Source organism: Ictidomys tridecemlineatus, chromosome 15 (genome assembly GCF_052094955.1).
Source record: "Ictidomys tridecemlineatus isolate mIctTri1 chromosome 15, mIctTri1.hap1, whole genome shotgun sequence".
Taxonomy (NCBI): domain Eukaryota; kingdom Metazoa; phylum Chordata; class Mammalia; order Rodentia; family Sciuridae; genus Ictidomys; species Ictidomys tridecemlineatus.
In genome coordinates, this window is record NC_135491.1 from 12,985,468 (window position 1) to 13,007,537 (window position 22,070).

At 53.3% G+C, this 22,070-nt stretch overlaps 1 protein-coding gene across 2 annotated transcripts in view; it reads right to left on the reverse strand.

Annotated features, from left to right (window-relative positions):
• Positions 1–22,070, reverse strand: part of Axl (AXL receptor tyrosine kinase) — a 29,296-nt gene extending 7,226 nt beyond the window's left edge. Inside the window, exons 1-17 of one of the 2 annotated variants that reach the window (XM_005336452.5) lie at positions 21,506–22,069; positions 19,905–20,130; positions 19,501–19,601; positions 18,494–18,670; positions 14,027–14,107; positions 13,773–13,888; positions 10,464–10,674; positions 10,021–10,160; positions 9,294–9,444; positions 9,076–9,102; positions 6,665–6,797; positions 6,286–6,377; positions 3,908–4,003; positions 3,695–3,772; positions 2,687–2,779; positions 2,172–2,293; positions 1,447–1,556 (exon numbers count right to left, since the gene is read on the reverse strand). In XM_005336452.5, the coding sequence (XP_005336509.2) occupies positions 1,447–1,556; positions 2,172–2,293; positions 2,687–2,779; positions 3,695–3,772; positions 3,908–4,003; positions 6,286–6,377; positions 6,665–6,797; positions 9,076–9,102; positions 9,294–9,444; positions 10,021–10,160; positions 10,464–10,674; positions 13,773–13,888; positions 14,027–14,107; positions 18,494–18,670; positions 19,501–19,601; positions 19,905–20,130; positions 21,506–21,566 (2,015 nt within the window). In that variant the 5' untranslated portion in view covers positions 21,567–22,069. Of the gene's footprint in view, positions 1–1,446; positions 1,557–2,171; positions 2,294–2,686; positions 2,780–3,694; positions 3,773–3,907; positions 4,004–6,285; positions 6,378–6,664; positions 6,798–9,075; positions 9,103–9,293; positions 9,445–10,020; positions 10,161–10,463; positions 10,675–13,772; positions 13,889–14,026; positions 14,108–18,493; positions 18,671–19,500; positions 19,602–19,904; positions 20,131–21,505 lie in introns of both variants that reach the window. The other variant, XM_021734008.3, reaches the window with a different exon arrangement.

Consider the following 22,070-nt stretch of genomic DNA (forward strand, 5'->3'; position numbering starts at 1 on the left):
GTAAACAGTGTTGCTATTTTTGAGCACACATTTTTGAGGAGGCAGATATTGTGTTTCGTGTTTGTGCATCCCACCCATCTATGTGTGTACACGAGACACTCAACCCTTTATTCTAAAATAGACCTTGTAGCCAGGAGCAGTGGTCCACGCTTGTAATCCCAAGGGCTCAAGAGGCTGAGGCAGGAGGATCAAAAGTTCAAGGCCAACCTCAGCAACTTAGTGAGGTCCTAAGCAACTTAGGGAGACCCTGTCTCAAAATAAAACATAAAATAATAATAATAATAATAATAATAATAATAATAATAATAATAATGATGATGATGACGATGGCTGGAGATGTGGCTCAATGATTAAGCATCCCTGGGTTCAAACTCTGGTACTAAAAAAAAAAATACAATAAAATTGGAAGAATCCAAATATGGCATGGGTTATGTGACAGAATTGTTATTAATCTTCTTAGTTGGGACAAAGAACTATGATTAGATAAGATTAAGAAAACCCTTATTCTTGGGAGCTACCCACTTTAGACTTAGAGATGAAGGATCATGATCTCAGGGATTTGCTTGTAAATGGTTGAGGGGAGAGAAGAAAAGGAACATGGAGAAATGTCAACAGGGGTGTTCACTCGTATGATTCTCTCAACTTCTTTAAGATCGAAATTTTTTAAAATAAAAAGTTGGGGCAGGGAGAAACTTCCATTTTCCTGAGAGCTGTGAATACGATGCCCTTTTCAGAAGGTTCTGTGATTCTCCAGTTGTGATTTCTATGACTCTGACCTTGTCAGGAGACTCAGAGTCTAAGCTTGGGGTTCCGCTCCCTCTGCACCTCCTCTTACTCCCAGTTCTGGGCTATTTCCTGCCTGCTGCTGCCGAGGAATCTAATTTCCTTATCCAATGTGACCCTTCCCTAAGGGCAGTCCCAGGCAAGACACTCAGCAGGGAGGGGACACAGATGGGACCTGCATGTCACACCTCCCCTTTACTCACCTCGTGGCGCTGTGCACTGAGCTGTCTCCCCAACCCCATCTCTTTTGTCCTCCGTTCTTCTTCAAGATATCAACTCAGGTGTCCCTGGCTGAGAAGCCTTCCCAGACTCCCTCGTTGACCTTTCCTTTTCTTTTTCTTTCTTTCTTTTTCTTTTTTGCACTGATGAGGATTGAACCCAGAGGTACTCTACCACTGAGCCACGTCCCAGCATGTCCCCTTTTATTTCTTATTTTGAGACAGGGTCTCACTAAATTGCTGAGGCCTCAAACTTGAGATCCTCCTGACTCAGCCTCCTGAGTCACTGGGATTCCTGGTCTCACATCATGCTTGGCCCTTGCTGACTTTTCTAAACGGGTCTTGATTTCTGACCTTCCCTGAAGGATCCTGCCCTGCTTTCATCCTAGGAAGGAGAGTGGGAGCTCTCTGAGGAAGGTGAGGCTCCCCAAAGGCTTGACCTTACATGCAGTTCCTGGCAGCCAGGTCCCGGTGTATGAATCGCTTGGTACTCAGATACTCCATGCCGCTGGCAATGTCTGCCATGAACTTCACCAGCATCTGAGTGGGCAGGAACTGGGGGCCAAGATGGGGGAGAGGGAGGTCATTGCAGTCCCCAAGGTCGGTCTCCTCTCGTTCCTCCTTCCCTTCCCGTGCATGCCTTGCTCTGCCCCAGTGGTTTCCCCATGGCTTTGAGAATTAAACCCAACCCCTTTCCATAGCCTACGAGGCCCTATAGAATCTGCTCCTGCCTTTCTCTAGGATCTCCTACTGTTCTCGCCTCCACATATACGATGTGTCTCTTTCCTGGTCTTCAATCCAGGCTTGTTCCCACGACTGAGCCTGTGCCCACACTGAGCCCTGGCTTGGTCTGCTTCCTGTCCAATCACCCTGTGCCCCACAAGCCCACTCCTCCTTCAAGGTCACCTCTTTAGCGAGGCCTTCCCAGTCTAACTGAATCCATTCACTGGACTCTTATCATTCATTCTTCTGCACTTCCTGCCTAGCACCTAAGTTATCTTGGTTATGCGTTCCTCAGCTTGTTTATTGCCTGGTCCCCCCCCCCAAGACAGGCTCCGTGAGAGCAGGCTCAGGGTCACGGTGATCCTCCCCGGGTATGAGCAGTGCTGGGTACCTGCTAGGTAGGTGTTCCATGAATACTTGTGGCCTGGAGGATTAAACGCCCCTTACCACTGGCTGGTCCCCAAGCCGAGAATAGAGGAGAAAACTGTGCAGGTCTCCATGTTTCATGAATGGCAAGATGACCACAGGTGCTGGAAAGCCTTCTCGTTCGGAACCCTGGAAACAGACGCCTGAGCGCCATCCCCCCCAGGAAGCTCCTGTCACTCCCACTGGACAGGAGGGGAAGCCAAGACCTCCTGCTAGCGGGCTGCATCTTCTTCTGCCTCCCCCTCAAAAATCTTGCCTCCATATGTTTGGGGGGGGGGTGGGTAGCAAGGACGGGAGCTTCAGAGAAGCCATTTCTAACAGAGTTCCCAGGGACGTTTCCGGAGCCCTCCTGGGGACCTCAGCTATTTCTGGGAATGGTCAGAGGTCACATTCCAAGCTGAGGGAGAAGAGGAGGGGGGATGCGTTGATCCTAAAGGCGCAGGGGGTGGGGAGCCTGGAGACTGACCTTTCTAGTACCAGAAGGAGGGCTCTTCCCTCGGGTTGGCCTCGTGGGAATGGGTCCCTCCGTCACTCACCAATGAGCCTCATGACGTTGGGGTGGTCGAATTCCTTCATGCACACGGCTTCACTCAGGAAATCCTCCAGCTCTGACCTTGTGCAGATGGCAACTTGGGGGAGAAGATGAGGTGAATGGGGGTGGGTCGTCCTTCCCTCCTCCTCCTATCATTGTTGTCATGATCATCGTCATTGTCACCATCACCATCATCATCATCATCATCATCATCTGATTTCCATCAAACAGATGTTCCAACTCATCGCCCCATTTAAAAGATGAGGAGACCAAGGCCCCCAAAGTTTAAGAAACCTGCCTGAAGGTCTCACGTGACTTGGAAACCAACAGGCAGAGTTCCAACCCAGGAAGCCGGGCACCTTGCTATCTTCCCTCAGACAAGGGAAGCTCAGAGAAGGAGTCCCTAGCCTAAGATGGCACAGCTGGTAAAGGAAGCATCCAGCTGATCTGGACCTGCCTGTGCTCTGCTACCTATCACAAAGGGACAATCCTAAAACTGCATTTCCCAGGCTCCCATGGAAGGGATTCCCTGCTGGGGTTTGCCAACAGGAGGCTGATGAGAGACTGGCAGCGGGAGGGAGAAGGGGAGGAACCAGTACACTTCTTGCTCTTTCTGCTCCTTGAATCCCTTTGGGGTAGCTGTCTGTCCCCTGTGTTTACAGCTCCCACAGGCAGCCCCTAACTCTGTGCTCCCATCTTCTTCCGGGTGCTCCGGCCACGGCTCTGGTAACACCCTTCCTCCCTCAGCCCTTCAAGCCTAGGGGTGGATGTGATGTCCAGCTGCTGCCGTTGATGTCCAGCTTGCCTCCCTGCTCCAGCCGTTCCTCCAGCCCTTCCTCGGCTGCGGGAGTCATGTCCCCAGGTTGGATTCTTTCTACTGAAGTGCCTGGCAGGAGCTCCATTCCCCAGCTATAAACACTGACTTTTCTGCTCTCCTGGGGCACAGGGAAGGGGCCTGGCATCGCCTCGGGGATGGGCGTCCCCAGGTGTGCACACGCATGCTCAGACTCACTCTTCATGGTCTTCACAGCCACCTTGAGGACGGAGTCGTCCTGGTTGAGCTGGCCCTCCATCACAGCTCCGAACTCCCCTGTGGAGGGCGGGAGGAAGACACTGACCTGGGGGAGTGGCGGGGGCGTGGGGACTGTATTTCCTGGAGCTGGGTGGGGGCGGGGAATTGAAAGACCCCAGGGTTCAGGAGATGGGTGCATGGGGAGGGTCTCACCTTCTCCCAGGGTCTTCCCCAGGGCCACCTTATGCCGGTCCACCATCACGTCCCGCAGCTTCTCCTTCAGCTCCTCGCTGATGCCCAGGCTGTTCACTGCAGGGAGGGTGGGCGGAGCCATGGAGCGGGCTGCCCTCCAGGTGGCCCTCGCCAGCAGGGATGTGCCCTTGGTTGAGACACTGAACTACTTCTGCTTTGATTCAGAATTAGCTACTGCCCTGGACATCCCACCTCCCCAGCCCAGCTCCTCTGACGACACCCCGAATCTTCCCCCACAGTGACAACTATGGGAGTAAAATGTGGCCACAATTTTGCTCCGGTGTGTACCACGATTGCTCAGCACTCTGCTGTACCAGTTATTAAAAATATTTCTTTTAGCTGGGCGGGGTGGGGTACGCATATAATCCCAGCAGTTCGGGAGGCTGAGGCAAGAGGATTATGAGTTCAAAGCCAGCCTCAGCAAAAGCGAGATGCTAAGCAACTCATTGAGACCCTGTCTCTAAATAAAATACAAAATAGGGCTGGGGTTCTGGTTCAGTGATCGAGGTCCCCTGAGTTCAATCCCTAATACCGCCCCCCAAATATTTCTTTTAAAGAGGAATTCAGAAATTGCCAGCACAAAGAAATGGCAAATGTTCAGGAGATGACAATGGTAATTACCTTGACTTTAACACTCCACATTGCACACTTGTCTCCAAGTTTCCCCGGCATCCCATAAGTACAATCATTATGTGCCCATCACAAAGTAAATAAGCAAATAAATCCTCATATAAAAGACATTATCAGGCAGCACATCAGATATGATATTCAACTAAAATTTATAAAAGATATGAAAATATTTGGTAAATCGATATAAAACATTATTTTTTAAAATATTTCTTTTTATTGAAGTATAATCTGCACATAAATTTTAAGTGAGCAGCTCAATGGATTTTTCACAAATTCATTGTGAACATCACTGTAAAACCAACACTCAGGTCAAGAATAGGACATGACCTGTTCTCCTGGGGCATCCACTTTCTTTCTCTTTCTTTCTTTTTTTTTTTTTTTTTTTGGTACTGGGGATTGAACTCAGGGGTGCTTAGCCTCTGAGCCACATCCCCAGCCCTTTTTATACTTTATTTTGAGAAAGAGTCTCGATAAGTTGCTTAGGGCCTGGCTAAGTTGCTAAGGCTGACCTTGAACTTGTGATCCTCCTGCCTCAACCTCCTGAGCCACTGGGATCACATTTTAGCGTGCATCCCCGGCTAAAAAAACTGATAGATTTTGAAGACACAGGAACACACAAGCACTCGTCCACCAGCAATTGAGGACATCACAGCAGGTCAGGGAGCCTCAGGAAAAGCCCTTGAATGCTCACCAGAGGAGCATGCAAAAGGGCAAATGACATCTTGGTATTATTATGAAAACTGTTTTGACCCCAGGCCCCCTGCTAGGTCTCAGGGACCCCAGGGGACCAGAATCACACTTTAGGAACTGCCTCTGTGTACTAGTCCATTAAATCACTGCAATCCTCTCTCTTCTTCTTCCTTCTCCTCTTAGATAAATGTCTTTCCAAGCCCTTTCCAAACTTCCCCCTGGGGCCTTGCAGCCGTCCTGCTGTGTGTGAGAGCAAGACCTTCCTCTGTCCCTCGTTAGCTGGGACCCTCCACGACTCCATGGTCCTCAGAAAGTTCTATAAGCCATGGTTCTGTGATTTTCACCAATAGAATAGTGATGAGCACATCATTTTTCAGGCCAAGATGGATTCTATCTCCCCAACATTCTATGAGTCTAAGAGGCTGCACAGCATGGTAGTTATGTATACAGACTTCAGAGTGCGACGATCTGGGTTCAAATCCCAGCTATCCAACTTACAAGCCGTGTGGCTTTGAGTCACTTATTTAACCATTCTGTGCCACTGTTTCCCCACAGGTAAGTACCCATGTCCTCGAGTGGTCGTTAGGATCAAGGGGGCGATATGTGTAGAATCCTTTGAATGGCACCTGTCACCTAGGACGCCCTAGGCTAGGCTGTCATACCACCATCACCATCACGTTTCCCCACAGTCCTGACCATCATCACCTCAACCCTGTCCCTATCACCAGCTCATCATTTTCACTGTCACACTCTTCATCATTATTGTCACCATGCCCACATTATTCCAAGATCTTATGGCTCTGAGGTCTGGTGGTTTGAAGACCAACGTGTCTAAGATTCTATTAGCCCAAAGCTCCATATGGTTCCACAGTTCCGCTCAGGGACTGTTGTTCTAACACTCCAGTATCCAAAGGTTTTCAGAGACTCTTCTCTCACTCATCTACAGAAGCCCTGAAGACCCAGTTCTCCATGGTTATTTTAGCTCCAGGCCAGCGCGGGGAAGCACAGGATCTACTTACGGGTGGCTTCGGTGGTCCGGCGACTGTAGGACTTGCGCGCACGGTACCTGACTACGAGCTCACCTCTCTCCCCTGTTGGCTCAAACACCTCTCTGGGGAAATGAGGAGAAACCTGTAAATCACGCGGACCCCACTCCTTCCACCAGGGGCTAAAGCAGGCACCATCCCAGACCTGAGCCCCGCTGTTCCTGTGCTCCAGTGTCTGCTGAGCACATCTTGGACTGCTCCCTTCGGCCCTCCATCCATCCCCAGGCCTCCTGGCCCTTGTTCCGATTCTTGGTCATCTCTCTTCCCACACTGGTCTCCCGGCCTCCCAGCTTCATAAAAGTCCATAGAAGCCTCCAGTCCACAGAAGCCTCCCCATGGAGCGCTAACTCACCCATAGCGGGTCTCCTTCTTTCGCTGGTGGACAAGGAACAGGGCCAAGATGAGGACACAGGCGGCGGCCACAATTGCTCCCAGCAGTACGTACCACCAGCGCCACGAGAAGGCAGGAGCTGGGGGTTCACTCACTGTCAGGAGGATGGGGGACAGGTCATGGCTGAGGTCCTGGATCCAGCTCCCTGGGACCCAAGGATGGGACGTGGGAGGAAGGCAGGAGGCATGGACAAAGCTGTGGATGTCTTTGGTAGGGATGGAGACCCCTGCAAACCCAGGAACACTGCTGGGCGGGGCTAAGCGGGGCTGGGCGGGGCATGCAATGGACACGGTATGTCTGTTAAGCACAAAGAGTGAGGAACTTGCAGGATGGGTGAACTTAGAGTAGGATGAGTTCTTGAGGAATGTGTAATTAGTGCAATGAGTGCGAGGGGAAGACAGATGCGTCTAGAATGGGCTGACAGGATGCAAGGAGGGACGGATGGACACGGATGGACATGGCAAATCTGAAGCCGTCCAGGGGTGTGTGTGTGTGTGTGATGGTGGTGCAAGGAGCTGGGCTTGGGGGTGGAGAACAGGTGAATGGGGAAGAGAATTCCTGTAGCACAGGATGGTGCGAGAGGTGTGTGCAGGGCGTGTGGAAGGAGTATGGGGACAGAAAACTAGGGAACATCTCTGAATAGTGTTCCATGAGTATTGAAAGCGAGAATGAGAGTGAAATGAGTGAGCAAAGGGGTGTGGTGAGTGTGCACAGGGAGACAGCTGTTAGTTTTTTATATATGTATTTTTTTTAGTTGTTCATGGAACTTTATTTTATTTTTTTCTTATGTGGTGCTGAGAATTGAACCCAGTGCCTCACACGTGTTAGGCAAGTGCCCTATCACTGAGCCCCAGCCCCAGCCCCAGCTGTTAGTTTTTTTGTTTTATTTTGTTTTGGTACTGGGATTGAACTCAGGGGCACTTAACTAACCCTTTTTCATATTTTATTCAGAGACAGGGTCTCACTGAGTTGCTTAGTGCCTAAATTGCTGAGGCTGGCTTTGAACCCACAATCATCCTGTCTCAGCTTCCTAAGCTGCTAGGATTACAGGCATGCGCCACTGCACCCAGCCAGCTGTTAGTTTTTGACACAAAGAAGGAGCCTTGATTTTTGAGGATGTAACTTCAGCGTGAGTGGAGTGCGCAGTGATCATGGCAAGTGAGAAGGATGGGACAGGTGTGCAAAAGGGCAGAAGGATTAGTCAAGAATTTCTGTGTGTGTGTGTGTGTGTGTGTTAAAATGGGTTCTGATTGGTGGGGGTGAGGGGGTGACATCTAAGGAGCGTGGGATGAACTGTGGGTTGTAAGTTTTCCAGTGTCTGCAACATGGAATACATGGTGAGTGGGTTCCAGGTTTACAGAGCTCGTGAATGAGAGGAGAAGGTGTGTCATGGGCTCGGGAGGTGTGTGTAAGGAGGGAAGGAACATGATGGGATATAGAAGGAGGGTGGAGTGCGTGTGGAAAGACTGTGTGAAGAAATATGGAAAGGCGTGAGAGAGTGTTCAAGGATAGTGAGTTGACTTACAGATGGTGGACTGTATTAGTGTCAGGGTACAATAGATGTAGGAGGAATGTTCAAGAATCATTGGAGAAATATTTGAGAGGATGGATGTATGGAGGACACCCCATTCATCCATCTATTGGTCCATCCTTCTGTCCATCCATCCATCCATCCATCCATCCATGCACCCATCCATCCATCTATCCACTCATCCATCCATCTATCCATGCATGCATCCATCCATCCACCTACCCACTCACCAATACATGCATCTATTCATTTACTCACTCATCCAAACATCTATCCTTTGACCTGGGCATGCATCCATTCATCCATCCATATACCCATTCACTCTCTATCTTTCCTCTACTAATCCACCCACCCACACATCCATTCATTTACTCACTTATCCAGCCACCTATTTTTTCTTCAACCTGCCCATGCATTCATTCTACCTATCCAAGTACTCATTCACTTTCCATATACCCACCCACCCATCCATTCAACCACCATCCACCCACCCATCTGTCCACTCATCCATCCATCCACCCATCCGTCCATCTGTCCACCCATCTGCCCATCTGTTCATCCATCCATCCATCTGTCCACCCATCCACTCATCCATCCATCCATCCATCCATCCATCCATTTATCCATCATCCATCCATCCATCTACCATTCACCAAGTTCCTACAAAGTGCTGGGCCATTCTAGACACCTCCATCAAGGACCACACAAACCCAAAAAGCAGAGGGTTCAAGTAATGAGTTTAAGAAACATGAAGAGGACGTGTCAAGAGTACATGAGTGGTGACTGACCCCTCACTGGGTGTTGAGGGGACGGAGGGAAGAAGGGGTACAAAAGCCCTTACCCAGCTGGTGGATTGGCTGTCCTTGCCCTGTGAGGAGAAAGGACAGAGGGGAGACATGCTCAGAGAGGGCTCGCATGAGGGAGTGAGAGAGACTTCCAATGGGACTTGGCTAGGGTAACACAAACACAAAACGTACAGGGAGCAAGTCAAGGCCATCAAGAAGAGGCGAGGTCCTTGTGGGTAGATTGCAGGGGGGCTGAGCATGGTTTTGTAGTTACCTGGGCGCCAGGGCTCCAGGGGCACAGGGAGGCTCCAGGGCCCATCCCCAGCAGCGGTGTAGGCTGCCACAGACACGGTCAGGTTAGGCACAGCCCCGTCCCCCCGCAGTTCCAGGGTCACCTCTTGCTTTAGCCCTACATCCATTAGCACCTAGGAGGTCAGAAGTGGCATTAGAGCAGAACCCAGGCCCCCAACTCAGGACTGCACACTTGGCCTCAACTCCATCTCTTTCTCCAGGCCCTCTCTTCCCTCCTTACCTCTGGCCAGTGGAACATTAGCTGCGCCAGGCAGAGACTTTTATCTGCTAACTCTCTACCGTGTCCTGGATTCCTTAGCACCGTGCTAGGAGCATGGCATGCTCAGTCAATGTGAAGAACTGGATTTTCACGTTCATCTCTCTAACTCCTTCCAATTCCCATCCTATCTGCCTCCACCACCCGGGGTATTGCGAACTCAGGTAGGACCTTTGTGCAAATTAGGAAAATATGCCTCTTCCTCAAAAGGCCATATGGCTACTGGGTGTAAAACTGTTAGAATACTGAAATGCTTTTGCAATGGGTCATATATAGCCATTCCCTAATCTCTGCCTTGAACCCCCATTTGCTCCCCAGAATGTTCTGCACCAAATGTGGTATCTCTGTAGTTCTAAGCCGCACAAGGGTCTGCCTTCTCCCCATCTCCCTCCTCCCCCAACCATTCCACCCAAGCCCAGCCAGCAGCACCCACCTCTGGGGTGTCCTGGCCTCGATACGCCAGCCGGTACCCTAACAGGGTGCCCTGCAGGGGCGCCCTTGGCTCCTGCCAACACACGAGGGCCTGGCTCCCATTCCGCATGGCGCTAACGTTCTCAGGGGGACCCAGGGGCACTGGAGGACAGGGAAGAGGGGAAGCTGGCACCCCCACCTCTTTCTGACCCCCGCCCCTGTTCCCAGGAAGTGGAGGCAGGGAGCACAGGGTACACGCGCAGGCAACCCGAGCAAGCCTCCTGTGAGCGGAAGCACAGGGCAGAGATCTGGGAGAGATGCCAGTGGGCAGTGCCGAGGGGTCAGGCACTGGACAGGAGGGAGACGGAGGCCATGTGGGGCAAGGGGGTGAGAGGGGACACTCTGGGGGAACTGGTGCAAGCAAAGTCTAGTGGGCGGGGCCACATCCCTCCCCAGCCCTCTTACCTCCCTCTGGTGTCTCCACGGGGAGCCAGTGGGTCCAGGGTGAGGGGCCCTGGCTGCTGGTGCAGGACACCCGGATATGATAAGGGGTGTGAGGGTGGAGTCTGCCCAGCCGAAGCTGGTGGGGGGGAACAGATGCCTGCAAGATGAGGGGCTCCTCCGGGGGGTCCGGCTCTCCCAGCCAGACACCCACCCTGTCGTCTGACAGCACAGCCTACGGAGAGGGAAAGGGGTGAGGTCAGGACGCCCGCGCAATCACGCACAGCAGTCACGCCCCTCTCAACTGTGGCCTCCCAGCACACCACACAACTTTGCAAGGGTGTGAGTGTGAGTGTGTGTGTGTGTGTGTGTGTGTGTGTGTGCTGCAGCTCCATCTGGGTCAATATGGACACCTAGATTAGCAAAGCAAAGAAACCATGGAGGTAGATGATGTGGCTCTGTCAAAAGCCACCTTTGCTAAGACTCTTCAAGACTCTTTCCCTTTCTGAGCCTCAGTTTCCTTATCTGGAAAATGAGCAGATTTGAGGTCCGTTCTAAGCTTCTAGAAGTGAATTCCCTGATTTTTTTTTTTTTGTACCAGAGATTGAAACAAGCGGGCTTAACCATTGAGCCACATCCCCAGGCCTTTTTATTTTTTATTTAGAGACAGGTTCTCGCTAAGTTGCGTAGGGCCTTGTTAAGTTGCTGAGGCTGGCTTTGAACTCACGATCCTCCTGCCTCTACCTCCCGAGTTGCTGGGATTACAAGTGCATACCACCAAGCCTGGAGAATTCCCTGATTTTTAAAAAGTTATCTTGAAGTAGCTGGGTGCACTGATGCGTGCCTGTAATCCCAGCCACTTGGGAGGCTGAGGCAGGAGGATCACAAGTTCAAGGCCAGCTTCAGCAACTTAGGGAGATCTTGTCCAAAATAAAAAAAATAAAATAAAGTGGGCTGGGGATGTGGCTCAGTGGTAAAGCAATAATCCCCAGTAATACTGGGCGGGGGGGGGGGGAGGTGTAACAGTGGCAATTTGCAGGTTGACTGGATGCATACAGGCATTTAGGAGATGACCTGTGCACACAACGTGCTTGTCACTGTTATTGGATGTGTGTGAGAGGCTGTCAGGCAGCAAGTGTCCAACACTGCACACCCTGCACAGCTCTACAGGTTCTTTGTACATCTACCCAGGCCCCTGCTTAAGGATGTGAGCCCTGAAGCCAGATTCCTTGGGTCTTAAGTCCTGCCTTGGACATTATTTGCTGTTTGACAAAGGGTGAATGTCTTAACTTCTCTGAATTAGTTTCTGTCTCTAGAAAATGGACCCCTGACTCTCTACTTGCCAGGGTGTAAAGTCTAATGACACAATGCACATCAAACAGGTCTGAATATCGTCATAGCAACAGCAGCATTTCTCTTTTCTCTTTTGAGGTGCTGGGAATAGAACCTAGGGCCTTGATCATGCAAGGCAAGTGCTCTGCCTTTCTTGGTACCATGGAGGGATCAGGCTCCCCATTCAGCACCTTCTCTGTTCTCATTCCCATTCTCCTGATGAGAAAGCTGAGATCCAGAGGGGTTTGGGAGCCTGTCCAAAGTCACGTCGTCCTCCCAGGGGAAGATGGCACCACCAGGAGACCCAGGGACGAGGCAGGCCGATGGTGAGTAGCAGGAGGGACAGGCTGTCCCCATGCCTGCTCTCTGACCCACCGTGACAGAGGGAAGAGGAAGCTGTGCCAGGACAAAGGGGAGAGGGGCTCAGCAGCCAGACCCACTCCTACTTCTCTTTTTCCTAGGATGGCCATGGCCCTCCCCCAGAGCCATTCAGCCCCAGCCTGAGCACAGCGGGAAGTGAGACCTGGAGAGGGAAGGGGACACACTTCTGCTTTCCTGGGGACACTTGATGGATGTGGGTGGGGATGCAGCTAATGGCTGACCTGGCCTTCGAGGTCTCCCTTGTTGGGCTGCCTACGGCATTGAATCTTAGCTTCATCCTTCTAGCCGTGGGCATGGGCGTGGGGGCGGGGTCACATCCCCTCTCAGATCCCTACCTTGAAAAGGGCAAGATGAACAGCTGCTCATTTCCCGGATTAAAATGGCACCAAGAAAAGGCTGGGCCCAGAGCAGTGCAAGAAAGAGAGCTCCCAGTGACCGGGGTTTAGCTCAGGGCAGAGCTCCTGACTAGCATGGACAAGGCCCTGGGTTTTATCCCCAACATGAAAGGAAGGAAGGAAGGCAGGCAGGCAGGCAATTCCCAAATAATCAGGTACTGGCTACACAGCATCATTTGGAATTAGAGAGACAGGGTTTGAATCCTGCCTCTGCCACTTTCTGCCTGTGACCTTGGGTGAGTTGCTTAACATCTCTAGCCTTAGTTTCCTCATCTGGAAAATGGGTGTATCCACAGACCCTCCTTCACAAACACACGAGGGGGTGTGCATGAAGCCATAACACAAGGCCCAGCACACAGCTGACTTTCAGCAAAAGTGGGTCATCATTGACTACTGTTGTCTCCCACGGCAGCCACCATCCAACCCTCATCTCCAACTTCTGAACCTCGGGGAAACTCAGACCAGCAGCGGGCCTGTGTTTACAGAGCTGGTGACTTGTCTGCGCTCACACCTGTGTTTTCCTTACTCTCGAGTAGGAGCAACTTTAGGGCAGCAACTAGGTCTAGCTCATCTCTATTGTCGCATATTCTTCTAACGAATGTTCCTGCTCTGTGATTGGCCTGCGTTGGGCAATAAGGAGGAGCCAGGGTGACTGACAACTCTGACCCTCCCAGAACCCACAGGCCATGATACACCCCAGACAGTGATGACCCAGAGGGGTCAGGACTGAGTGGGGAAAGCTCAGAGATGTGGGTATCCAGGGGTGACAGGCCAGCTCCAACCTGGCTAGAGTTTACATCACTAATGCTAAAAACAACAAAAATGGCTAATAGTTCATGAGGCAGCTCCTTTGTTCCAGATACTAGTTTAAGTTGGTTACTTGCGTTCTCTCTATTGGAGTCTCACGATGAGCCCATCAAGTAGGTGCTACCATTATGCTTGTATTATAGATGAGAGAATGGAGACCCAGAGAGGTTAAGTGACTTGCCCAAGCTCACGAGAGGTTAAGGGACTTGCCCAAGCTCACGAGAGGTTAAGGGACTTGTCCTGCTCATTGTGGGTCTCTCCTGGGAGAATGTCAGCAGGGAGTGGAGTCAGGATTTGAACCCAGGACTCTATTTCCTTTCAATACACCAGTGGCCTGGAAGGGCTGGGGGAGGAAAATGTTGTGGCTGTGGGTAGCAAGAGGCCTGAGATCGAGGTGACCAAAGTCAGGGAATCTCACCTGTAGGGTGCAATGAGTGAGAGGGTAGATGCCACTCAGGCCTGGGGTCCAAGCCACCTCCAGCTCCGTGGGCTGGCGGGAAATCAGGTGGAGGTCACGGGGCCGCTGGGGAAGCACTGTGGACAGACAAGGGGAGGGACTGACCCTGGGGATCTTTACCCAAAGCTGCCAACGCTGCCCTCTGCCTCCTGCTCAGACTCCTGGCCTCAAGCCCTCCCTCAGATACCCAGCTCCCCAGGTCCCTTTTCTGTCACCTGTGATGGTGGCTGTGCGGGATGTGGTGACCCCCTTGGCATTATGGGCTTCGCAGGAGAAAGAAGATGTCTTGTTCAGGCCTAGGGAGTCACATGGAGAGGAGCCCAGTGTCAGATCTGGGAAGAGAGACTCGACCATGCCAAGCCACCCTTCCTCACCCAGCCTGGCCAGTGCCAACCTGATGGGCACTTGCAAGCAGAGGGAGTGTGGGGAGGGCAGAGCTGTGTATTAGGAACATAGACTCCACCCACAAACACAGGGACAGGCTGCTGGCTTCAGCTCCCCCCCACCCAGGGATTCACATGGCTCACACACTTGCTCTGTCACACCCAGATAAGAACATACATACTAAGACACACACAGAGGTACACACAGAAGCACACCTCCTCATCCATACTCCCACGACACCTTCAGACACACAAAATCAGCTGGGCATGGTGCCGCCTGCCTGTAATGCCAGAGACTCAGGAGCCTGAGGCAGGAGGATCGCAAGTTGGAGGCCAGCCTCAGCAACTTAGGGAGGCCCTCAGCAATTTAGAAAGACCCTGTCTTAAAATAAAAAATATAAAGGCTGGGGATGTAGTTCAGTGGTAAAACACCCCGAGTTCAATCCCAATATTGCTAAAACAATGACAATCAGACACACAGAAACACACACACAGGCAGGCACACACAGACACAAATACACACACACTCATATACATACACAAACTGATTTAGACGGACGTGGAAGTATATATACAAGACAGACACATGCTTAGGATGTGGGTGTGTGCACACAGACAAGTGTTTGTTCGTTGGTAAGTGGGCCTCCTGTCCACCCCTCCTCCTTGCTCAGTCTGATTACTGGCCTCTGGTGTTTCTGGAACACACACCTAGGAAGTGGTGTTCCTGCCCTGGAAACAGTACTCGCTTGAAACAGTCTTCCCACGGGTCCATATGCCCCCCTCCCTCCTTCCCTCATTTGATTCTGAAATGATACCCGTTATTCTGCTCCATGGCTTTGCAAGTTGCCAAGTGTCCTGCTCATTGTGGGTCTCCCCTGCGAGAATGTCAGTTCCAGGGAGGCAGGTTGTGTGTGGGTTTTTTCTTTTTTTTTTGGTACCAGGAATTGAGGTACTCAGAGGTGCTTAACCACTGAACCGCATTCCCAGCCCTTTTTATTTTGAGACAAGGTCTTGCTATGCTACTAAGGCTGGCTTTGAACTTGTGATCCTCCTGCCTCAGCCTCCTGAGCCACTGGAGCTACAGGCATGCACCATAGTGCCTGGCTAGTTGTGTTGTTTTGTTCCCTACTGTCAGGGTGGCACGGCACACAATAGGTGCTCCATAAGTGTTTGTTGAGTGAATGAATTTGTGTGTACATCAGTGAACATATGAGCATTTCTGAGTATGTATGTGGACAAGTACCACATAATTCTGTGGGTTAGGAAGTTAACGTGTCTTGAACAACTGTTCAATGTCTGTACACTTGTAGGCACCTTTGTGTGCACAGGCACACACACCTGTCACTGTTACCCATAAACATGTGCACACATAAAGACACACAAACCCATGGATACCCAGGGCGCAGCTATACAACACACACAGATGCACAGTGTCGGAGAACAGGATGTGCAGAGGACCAAGTTTCCAGCCTGCTCTTCTGGTGCTGCCTGCGTGGGTGTGTGCGTGGCTCTGCGGCTCTGGGGACAGCTGTCCTGCTGAGCTCGGGGTGGCTGCGTGCGTGCGTGCGCCCCGTTCCCACCAGTTCCCACCCTCAGGTCCGCTCTGGAGGGCGGCCTCTGTCCCCAGACACAAAGTTTCCTTTTTTCCGTCAGCAGAGGGAGTGGATTAGGGGAAAGTCACAGAGGCCGGAAGGGGGTGGGCAGGGAAGCGCCCCGCGGCGGCTGCCCAGTTGCCGTCCCCGGCCAAGGTCAGGTGCCCGGGCCCCCGCCGCCCCCGCCGCCTCCGCCATCGAGAGGAACAAGGCAGCCCAGCGGCCGGGCGGGGGAGCTGGGTCGGCTCCAGCCACCTGGCACGTGGGGGCCGCCAGGGTCAGGGCGCGGGAGCTGGCGGGCGGATGAGCAGCTCCGGGCGAGGGGGGTTCTGGAGCCGGGTCTAGTTCCGACCGCAGCATTCCTGCCCCCGCGTGAGTCACCGGGGCGCCCCCCCACCCCGGCACTTCCGGCTGGTCTGGGGGCCTGGCCGGGGACCCCCTCTTTCCAGGCCCCAGTGGCTGCACCTTGAGGGAGGGGGACAGGAGGAACCAAGGGGCCTGGGACCCCCTCCCCACCAGCAGGCTCTTTCCTACTCCAGATGTGCTTTCCAGATGTACTGCCTCCCTCTTTGCTCCCCCCTCCAATCCTTTTCCAAGGGAAGGAGAAGGATGGAAGGAGAAAGAGGACACACCCTGAGTAGACCGAGGGACAAACTGACAAAATTCCTAGACAAGGCACCTCCCCCCCACACACAATGAATCATGCCTAACACACAGGGGCCGTTTTTAGCGCTCAGGCGTACACAAAAAACGCAGCACTGGCTAAGCTACTCGGATTCCCAGGGCTGATGCTTGTCCCAAACACTCAGTGACACAAATGCATAGTGACTTACTCATAAACACACAGGGGCTGACACTGACGCACATACACAAATGAGTCAACCTTAGGACAAACGTAAACACACAAGCACATGTGCACACATTAATCACAAACATCTAACAACACAACATACGTGGAGTTCGGCGCTTTGGAACACCAACCTCCCTGCATATTGAGATACACACTCCAGGCAACAAGCACACTGAGGCTGGAGAGGGAGAGATTGACCCTCCCCCAGCCAGGCCTTCATCTGTGCCAAAATAGCCAGACACTTTCAGGTTGCTTCACATTCATGGAGATGAAGGGTGTTACGAAAAAGAGTTGTGCAGACGCAAAGACCTGTCATAGACACGCAAGGAGGGAGACACTGCGGTGGACACACAGTTGGCACAGATGTGTAGATGCACACTGGCTGGAGGGTACCCTGGATTCAGCCCCCAAGAGGCAGCTGGGCCAATACATGCAGGGAGACCAGACGGAAGTAGATCTCAGACCTAGGACTTAGTGGTGACAGACTCATGACAGCCCACTTACCCTCTGACATACAGAGACATCCATGGACATGCATCTGTAACAGCCAATAGGAAACTCACCAACTTATCCTGATTCCGCAGGGGGACAGAAGCCCACACCAAGACGCACTCACACCTATAGATGCACACCTGAGAGCAGACACTATCACATCCACACAGAGTGTGCACAAAAGCCACAAAACACACTTACAGCCCTCCCCGCACTCCGCGCACAGTCTCAACAGCTTTGAACACACCAACACAGAGACGGACACATACGGACACACCATTCAGTGTAGGTGTCTGTCCCCATAGCTGCACACTGATACACACAAGACCCTCTCATACCTCTCCTCCCTCCCTCTCTCCCTCCCTCTCTCTGTCTCCCTAAGCCTCTCCCAGGTCCTGCCAGGCTGACTCAGGCCCCTACCCCGCCACTTGAGCCATGGGCCTGAGTCACCCCTCTGGGGGGCCAGCATGGTCACCACTGCTTCCTTGCACACTCAGGGCCTCAGGAATGCTGAGAATGTGACACCTCCTTCACCCCAGAGACCACTCCTCACCCAGCCAGGGAAGCAGCAGGTTGGCCTAGGGAAGTGCCTCCCCTGACTGAGCTGTCCCCATCTGGTGCCTGTCTCTCCTCCTTCCATAAGGGGGAAGCCCATATCCAAGTTCCCCCAGTTCTGCCTCTGACTGCCATGTGACCCCCAGCAAGGTGCCCCTTCTGTGTGATGCAGGAGAGGGTCACCCAAAAGGAGGGCTTTCCACCACTTGTCCTGACTTTCTCCATCTTGGACCATCTCTGTGAACTCTCCTCTCTCCTTGCATCTCTCATTCTGTCTCTTTGTAATTAACTTTCTCTATCTATCTCCCATTTCCCCTTCCTTCTTCTTCAAAAAGATCTCTTCCCCTTGACCAAGGTCATCAGGGCTCTTCAGGGCTGGAGGTGGACAGGTTGTATGTGTGGGGGTGCAAGACAGGAGGGGATCATCGGTTCCAGTGGCCTGCTTGGGTCAAGGACTGACAAAGGGGCACCAGACCCACACACTTGGACCACAGAACAGCTCAGAGGAAACCCAGGACAAAGAATGCTATTCAGAGAGAGGCAGGGGTGAATGGAGGGAGAGACAGAGAGACAGAAAGACAGACATGTGCTCAGAGAGACAGTGAGACAGGCACAGAGAAGCAGGGAGCTGGAGAAGGCACAGAAAGAGACAGAGGGAGGCACAAGAGAGAGACAAGGAGACAGAGGCAGAACACCGAGACGGGGGGGGGGGGGACAGTGGGGGCAGAGGCCTAATATGAAGAGCTGTCTTGCCCCCACCTCCACCTCAACCAGCTTCTCCACTGACCTGGCCCGTGTTCCCACACTCACCTGGGACATGCAGGTTGTGCTGGGGGCTGGGGGCCATGTCCAGGCTCAGGGGGACAGCATCCTGGAGCCAAAGTAGATTCACAGGTTCTGGGGGTCCCTGGGCCCAGCAGCTCAAGTTGAAGGGGGTGTTAGCTGTCACAATCCTGTCTTCCGGCTCTTCCAGGAAGTAAGGCAGGCCTGTGGGGAGGGCGGTGGATCCCTCTGAACCTCCCAGGTGTCTGAGCCACTTCCAAGACGGTGAGTGAGGCTTTGGACATCAGACTCACCTTGCAGGGTCTCTTGCCAACCCCCATGTCTGAATCCTCAGGACACCTGAGCCTCCTTTAGATGACTGACCCAGGATACATAAGCCCAATACCTGATTCCCCCTATGCCTGACCCCCAGCATACCTGAGCCCCTCATGTTTCTTTTCCCTCCCTCCCTCCCTTTCTTCCTTCCTCCCTTCCTTTGTGTGTACATGTGTGTGCGCATGCACTGGGGATTGAACCCAGGGGTGGTCTAACTCTGGACTACATCCCCAGCCCTTTTTTAAATTTTCTGAGACAGGATCTTGCTAGGCTGCTGAGGCTGGCCTCAAAATTGCAATCCTCCTGCCTCAGTCTCCTGAGTAGCTGGGATTATAGGCTTGCACCAACACACATAGTTGGTGCATACCTGATTCTCTTTCCCACAATGTGTGACTCCTCATCTCATCTTACTGATGGGGGAACCGAGGTCCCTGGAGATGGGAAAGACAGTTAAGTCACCTGACCTGCCTCTGACTCCTTACCTGAACCCAGAATGTCCTACTCCAAGCATGTCTGCCCTCAGGACATCCAACAACTCCTAAGATGTCTTCTCCCCAAGATCATATAATCATAGTCCCTCAAACCTGCTCCCCCATAATTGTGGACTCACAGTTTCCTGACCTCTGAAGACCTCTGACATTCCTAGGCTATATGTCCCCAGGGACCTTGAGTCCCCCAGCACCCTCTGATCCCTCAGAACGTCTGGCCCAAGGACTCACCTTCCAGCCCTATGTAGCCAGGCTGGGACATGAAGGTCTGTCCGCCCAGAGCCACCGCACACTGGTACTGTCCGGCATCTGTAAGCTGCAGGGATGCGATTCTGGCAGAAGAGGAGGGATGGAGAGGTGGGGGTCAGAGTTGAACATTGGCAAAGGTCACCAGAAATGGGAGAGGGGCCTGGACTGAAAACTCACAGGGAGGATGCAGTCGACACTATTTTTAATTCATTTTACAGAAGAAGAAAGTGAAACCCCGAGGTCAAGTCACCAGTTCAAGCCACACAGCCGGCAAGTGGTCAAGCCGGGATTCCAGCCCAGGAAGGGCCTCTTCATCCTCTGCTTCATGGAGGGGGGTGTAGACGGAGGTGGGGAGGGGCTTGGTGGGGGAGGGTGTGACTGCACACCTGAGTTGGCTGACCACTTTCCATTCATCGTCCCAGTCTTCGCCCAGGGGCACCTGGGTTTGGGTGCTGTCTGCCAGCTCTAGGATCTGTCCATTCTGAAGCCAGGTCACCTCCGGGGGCTCCCCCTGAACCCGGAGCTCACACCGAAGGGTCCCCACCATTCCTCGGGCACCGGTGATGTTCCCTGGACTCCCCACAAAGGGATTGTCAGCCTCAGCCTTTGCTCCTATGGGGAAATGGGAATTTAGGAGCTTAGGAACCCCTAATTCCCTCCAGCTCCACAGTTTCACCCTGTCTCTGCCTGCCCACTGGCTGCCAGGACCCCGCCAGGCCTTTAGGCCCACATAGTTGTAGAGTGACCTCAGAAGGGGGTGGAGGGCCTAGGCTTGGGGGAGGATGGGAGTTTTCCCAGGGGACTGAGGTCCAGCCTCCATCCCTCCGTTGGGAAGGAGGCCCGGGATCTGGCAGCCTCCCACGCCCTGGGTTGCCTGGCAGGGGCCAGTGCCTGCCCCGAGGGTCTCTAGAGACTTCACAGATCAGGCTGGTGGATACAGGGGAAGAAAAGGGGCCGGGAAGAGAGGTGGGAGAGAGAAAGAGAGAGAAGGAAAGACAGAGACAGGCACCAGAGAAGCTAGAGAAAGTCAGGCCTGGGGAGAAAGAGAGGGAGAGAGAAAGGAAGAGACAGAGAAAGAAATGAAGAAATACCCCTCAAGAGGAGAAAAGAAGGGAGAGTCACAGAGACTGAGAGAGAGAGAGAGAGAGAGAGAGAGAGAGAGAGAGAGAGAGAGAGAGAGAGAGAGACACTGACTTAGAGATCATGGAGAAGACAGACATGGTGGCTCACACCTGTAATCCCAGTAACTTGGGAGGCTGAGGCAGGAGGATCACAAGTTCAAGGCCAGCCTCCACAATTTATTGAGGAATTTGGCAAGACCCTCTTTCAAAATGAAAAACGGATGGGGATGTAGCTCAGTAATAAAGTTCCCCTGGGTTACAAGGAAAGAAAAAGACAGGGAAATGAAAACACACACACACACACACACACACACACACACACACACAGAGAGAGAGAGAGAGAGAGAGAGAGAGAGAGAGAGAGAGAGAGAAATGGAGCCCCCCACAGGGGTGACAACTGGAGGCAGAAGCTCCCCAGAGAGGAGCAGACCTCAGTGGAGCAGGGACAGGTGTGGGGAGGTTGACAGTGGAAAGGGGACTCTCAGGATTCTGGATCCCTCATCGGGCCACTCCGGGGGCTTCTCCGTGGGGATCCCAGCCTGCCCTCCCTGAGCCCCCAGCTCAGCCCCTCTGCCTTGGGCTCCCTCCCTCAAATTCCCCTGTCCTCCTCCATTTCTCCCGCCTGGGCCCTCCCAGTTTCTGTTTCTTGTCCTTCTGTTCCTCTCTGTCTCCTCTCTTCCCTGCGGTCTTGATCGTTCCCAGTCTCTGTTTCCTCCTCTCCTCTCTCCGAGTCCCCTCTCCGTGGTCCCAAGGAAACTCCCTAAGCCAGCCCAGCACCCCGCCACCTGCCATCCATCCCCCGCCTCTTCTCTCCACTTCCCTTGTCCTTTGGTGGGTGGCCCGGCCCGAGGGCCCCCATCACTCACCCTCGGGGGTCGCGCACCCCCAGCAGCACAGCACCAAGCACCAGGCCAGCGCCCTGCCCATCCTCCGGCCCCACCGCGCCACCGAGGCCAAACTTTCCTCCGAAGTTGCTGGGCGCCCTGCAGGGGAGGGGGCAGGGCCGGGCTGTCCCCGGCCCTCCCCCCAGCCCTGGGCTCCCCGGCTTTGGCACTGCCGCCTGGCCCAGCGGGGCCCCTCTGCCGGCTTCGCTCCTCGGCAGCCGCCTTCTCGGTCCCCGGTCCCCGGCCTCCTCTCCTCCCAGACTTCGGACAACCCTTTCCCCGCCCCCGGCTCCCCCTCTGCCTCCGCCCCCGGCGGGAGCCCAGGGGGCCACCTGGGCAGAAAGGGGTTAACCCCGAGAGCAGGGGACCGGTCCGGTCTTAAAGGGGCCTTGGAGGGAGGCGGGGAAGGGGGACGGGGACCCTGGTGACGCGGCCCCTCTCCTGGGCCCAGAAGGCAGGAGGCTGCGCCTCTGTGCTGGGTTCTGGGCGCTGTCCCCTGGGCTCTCTGGGTCTGGTAAACATTCTTCCAGAACTCCACTCCCCTCTC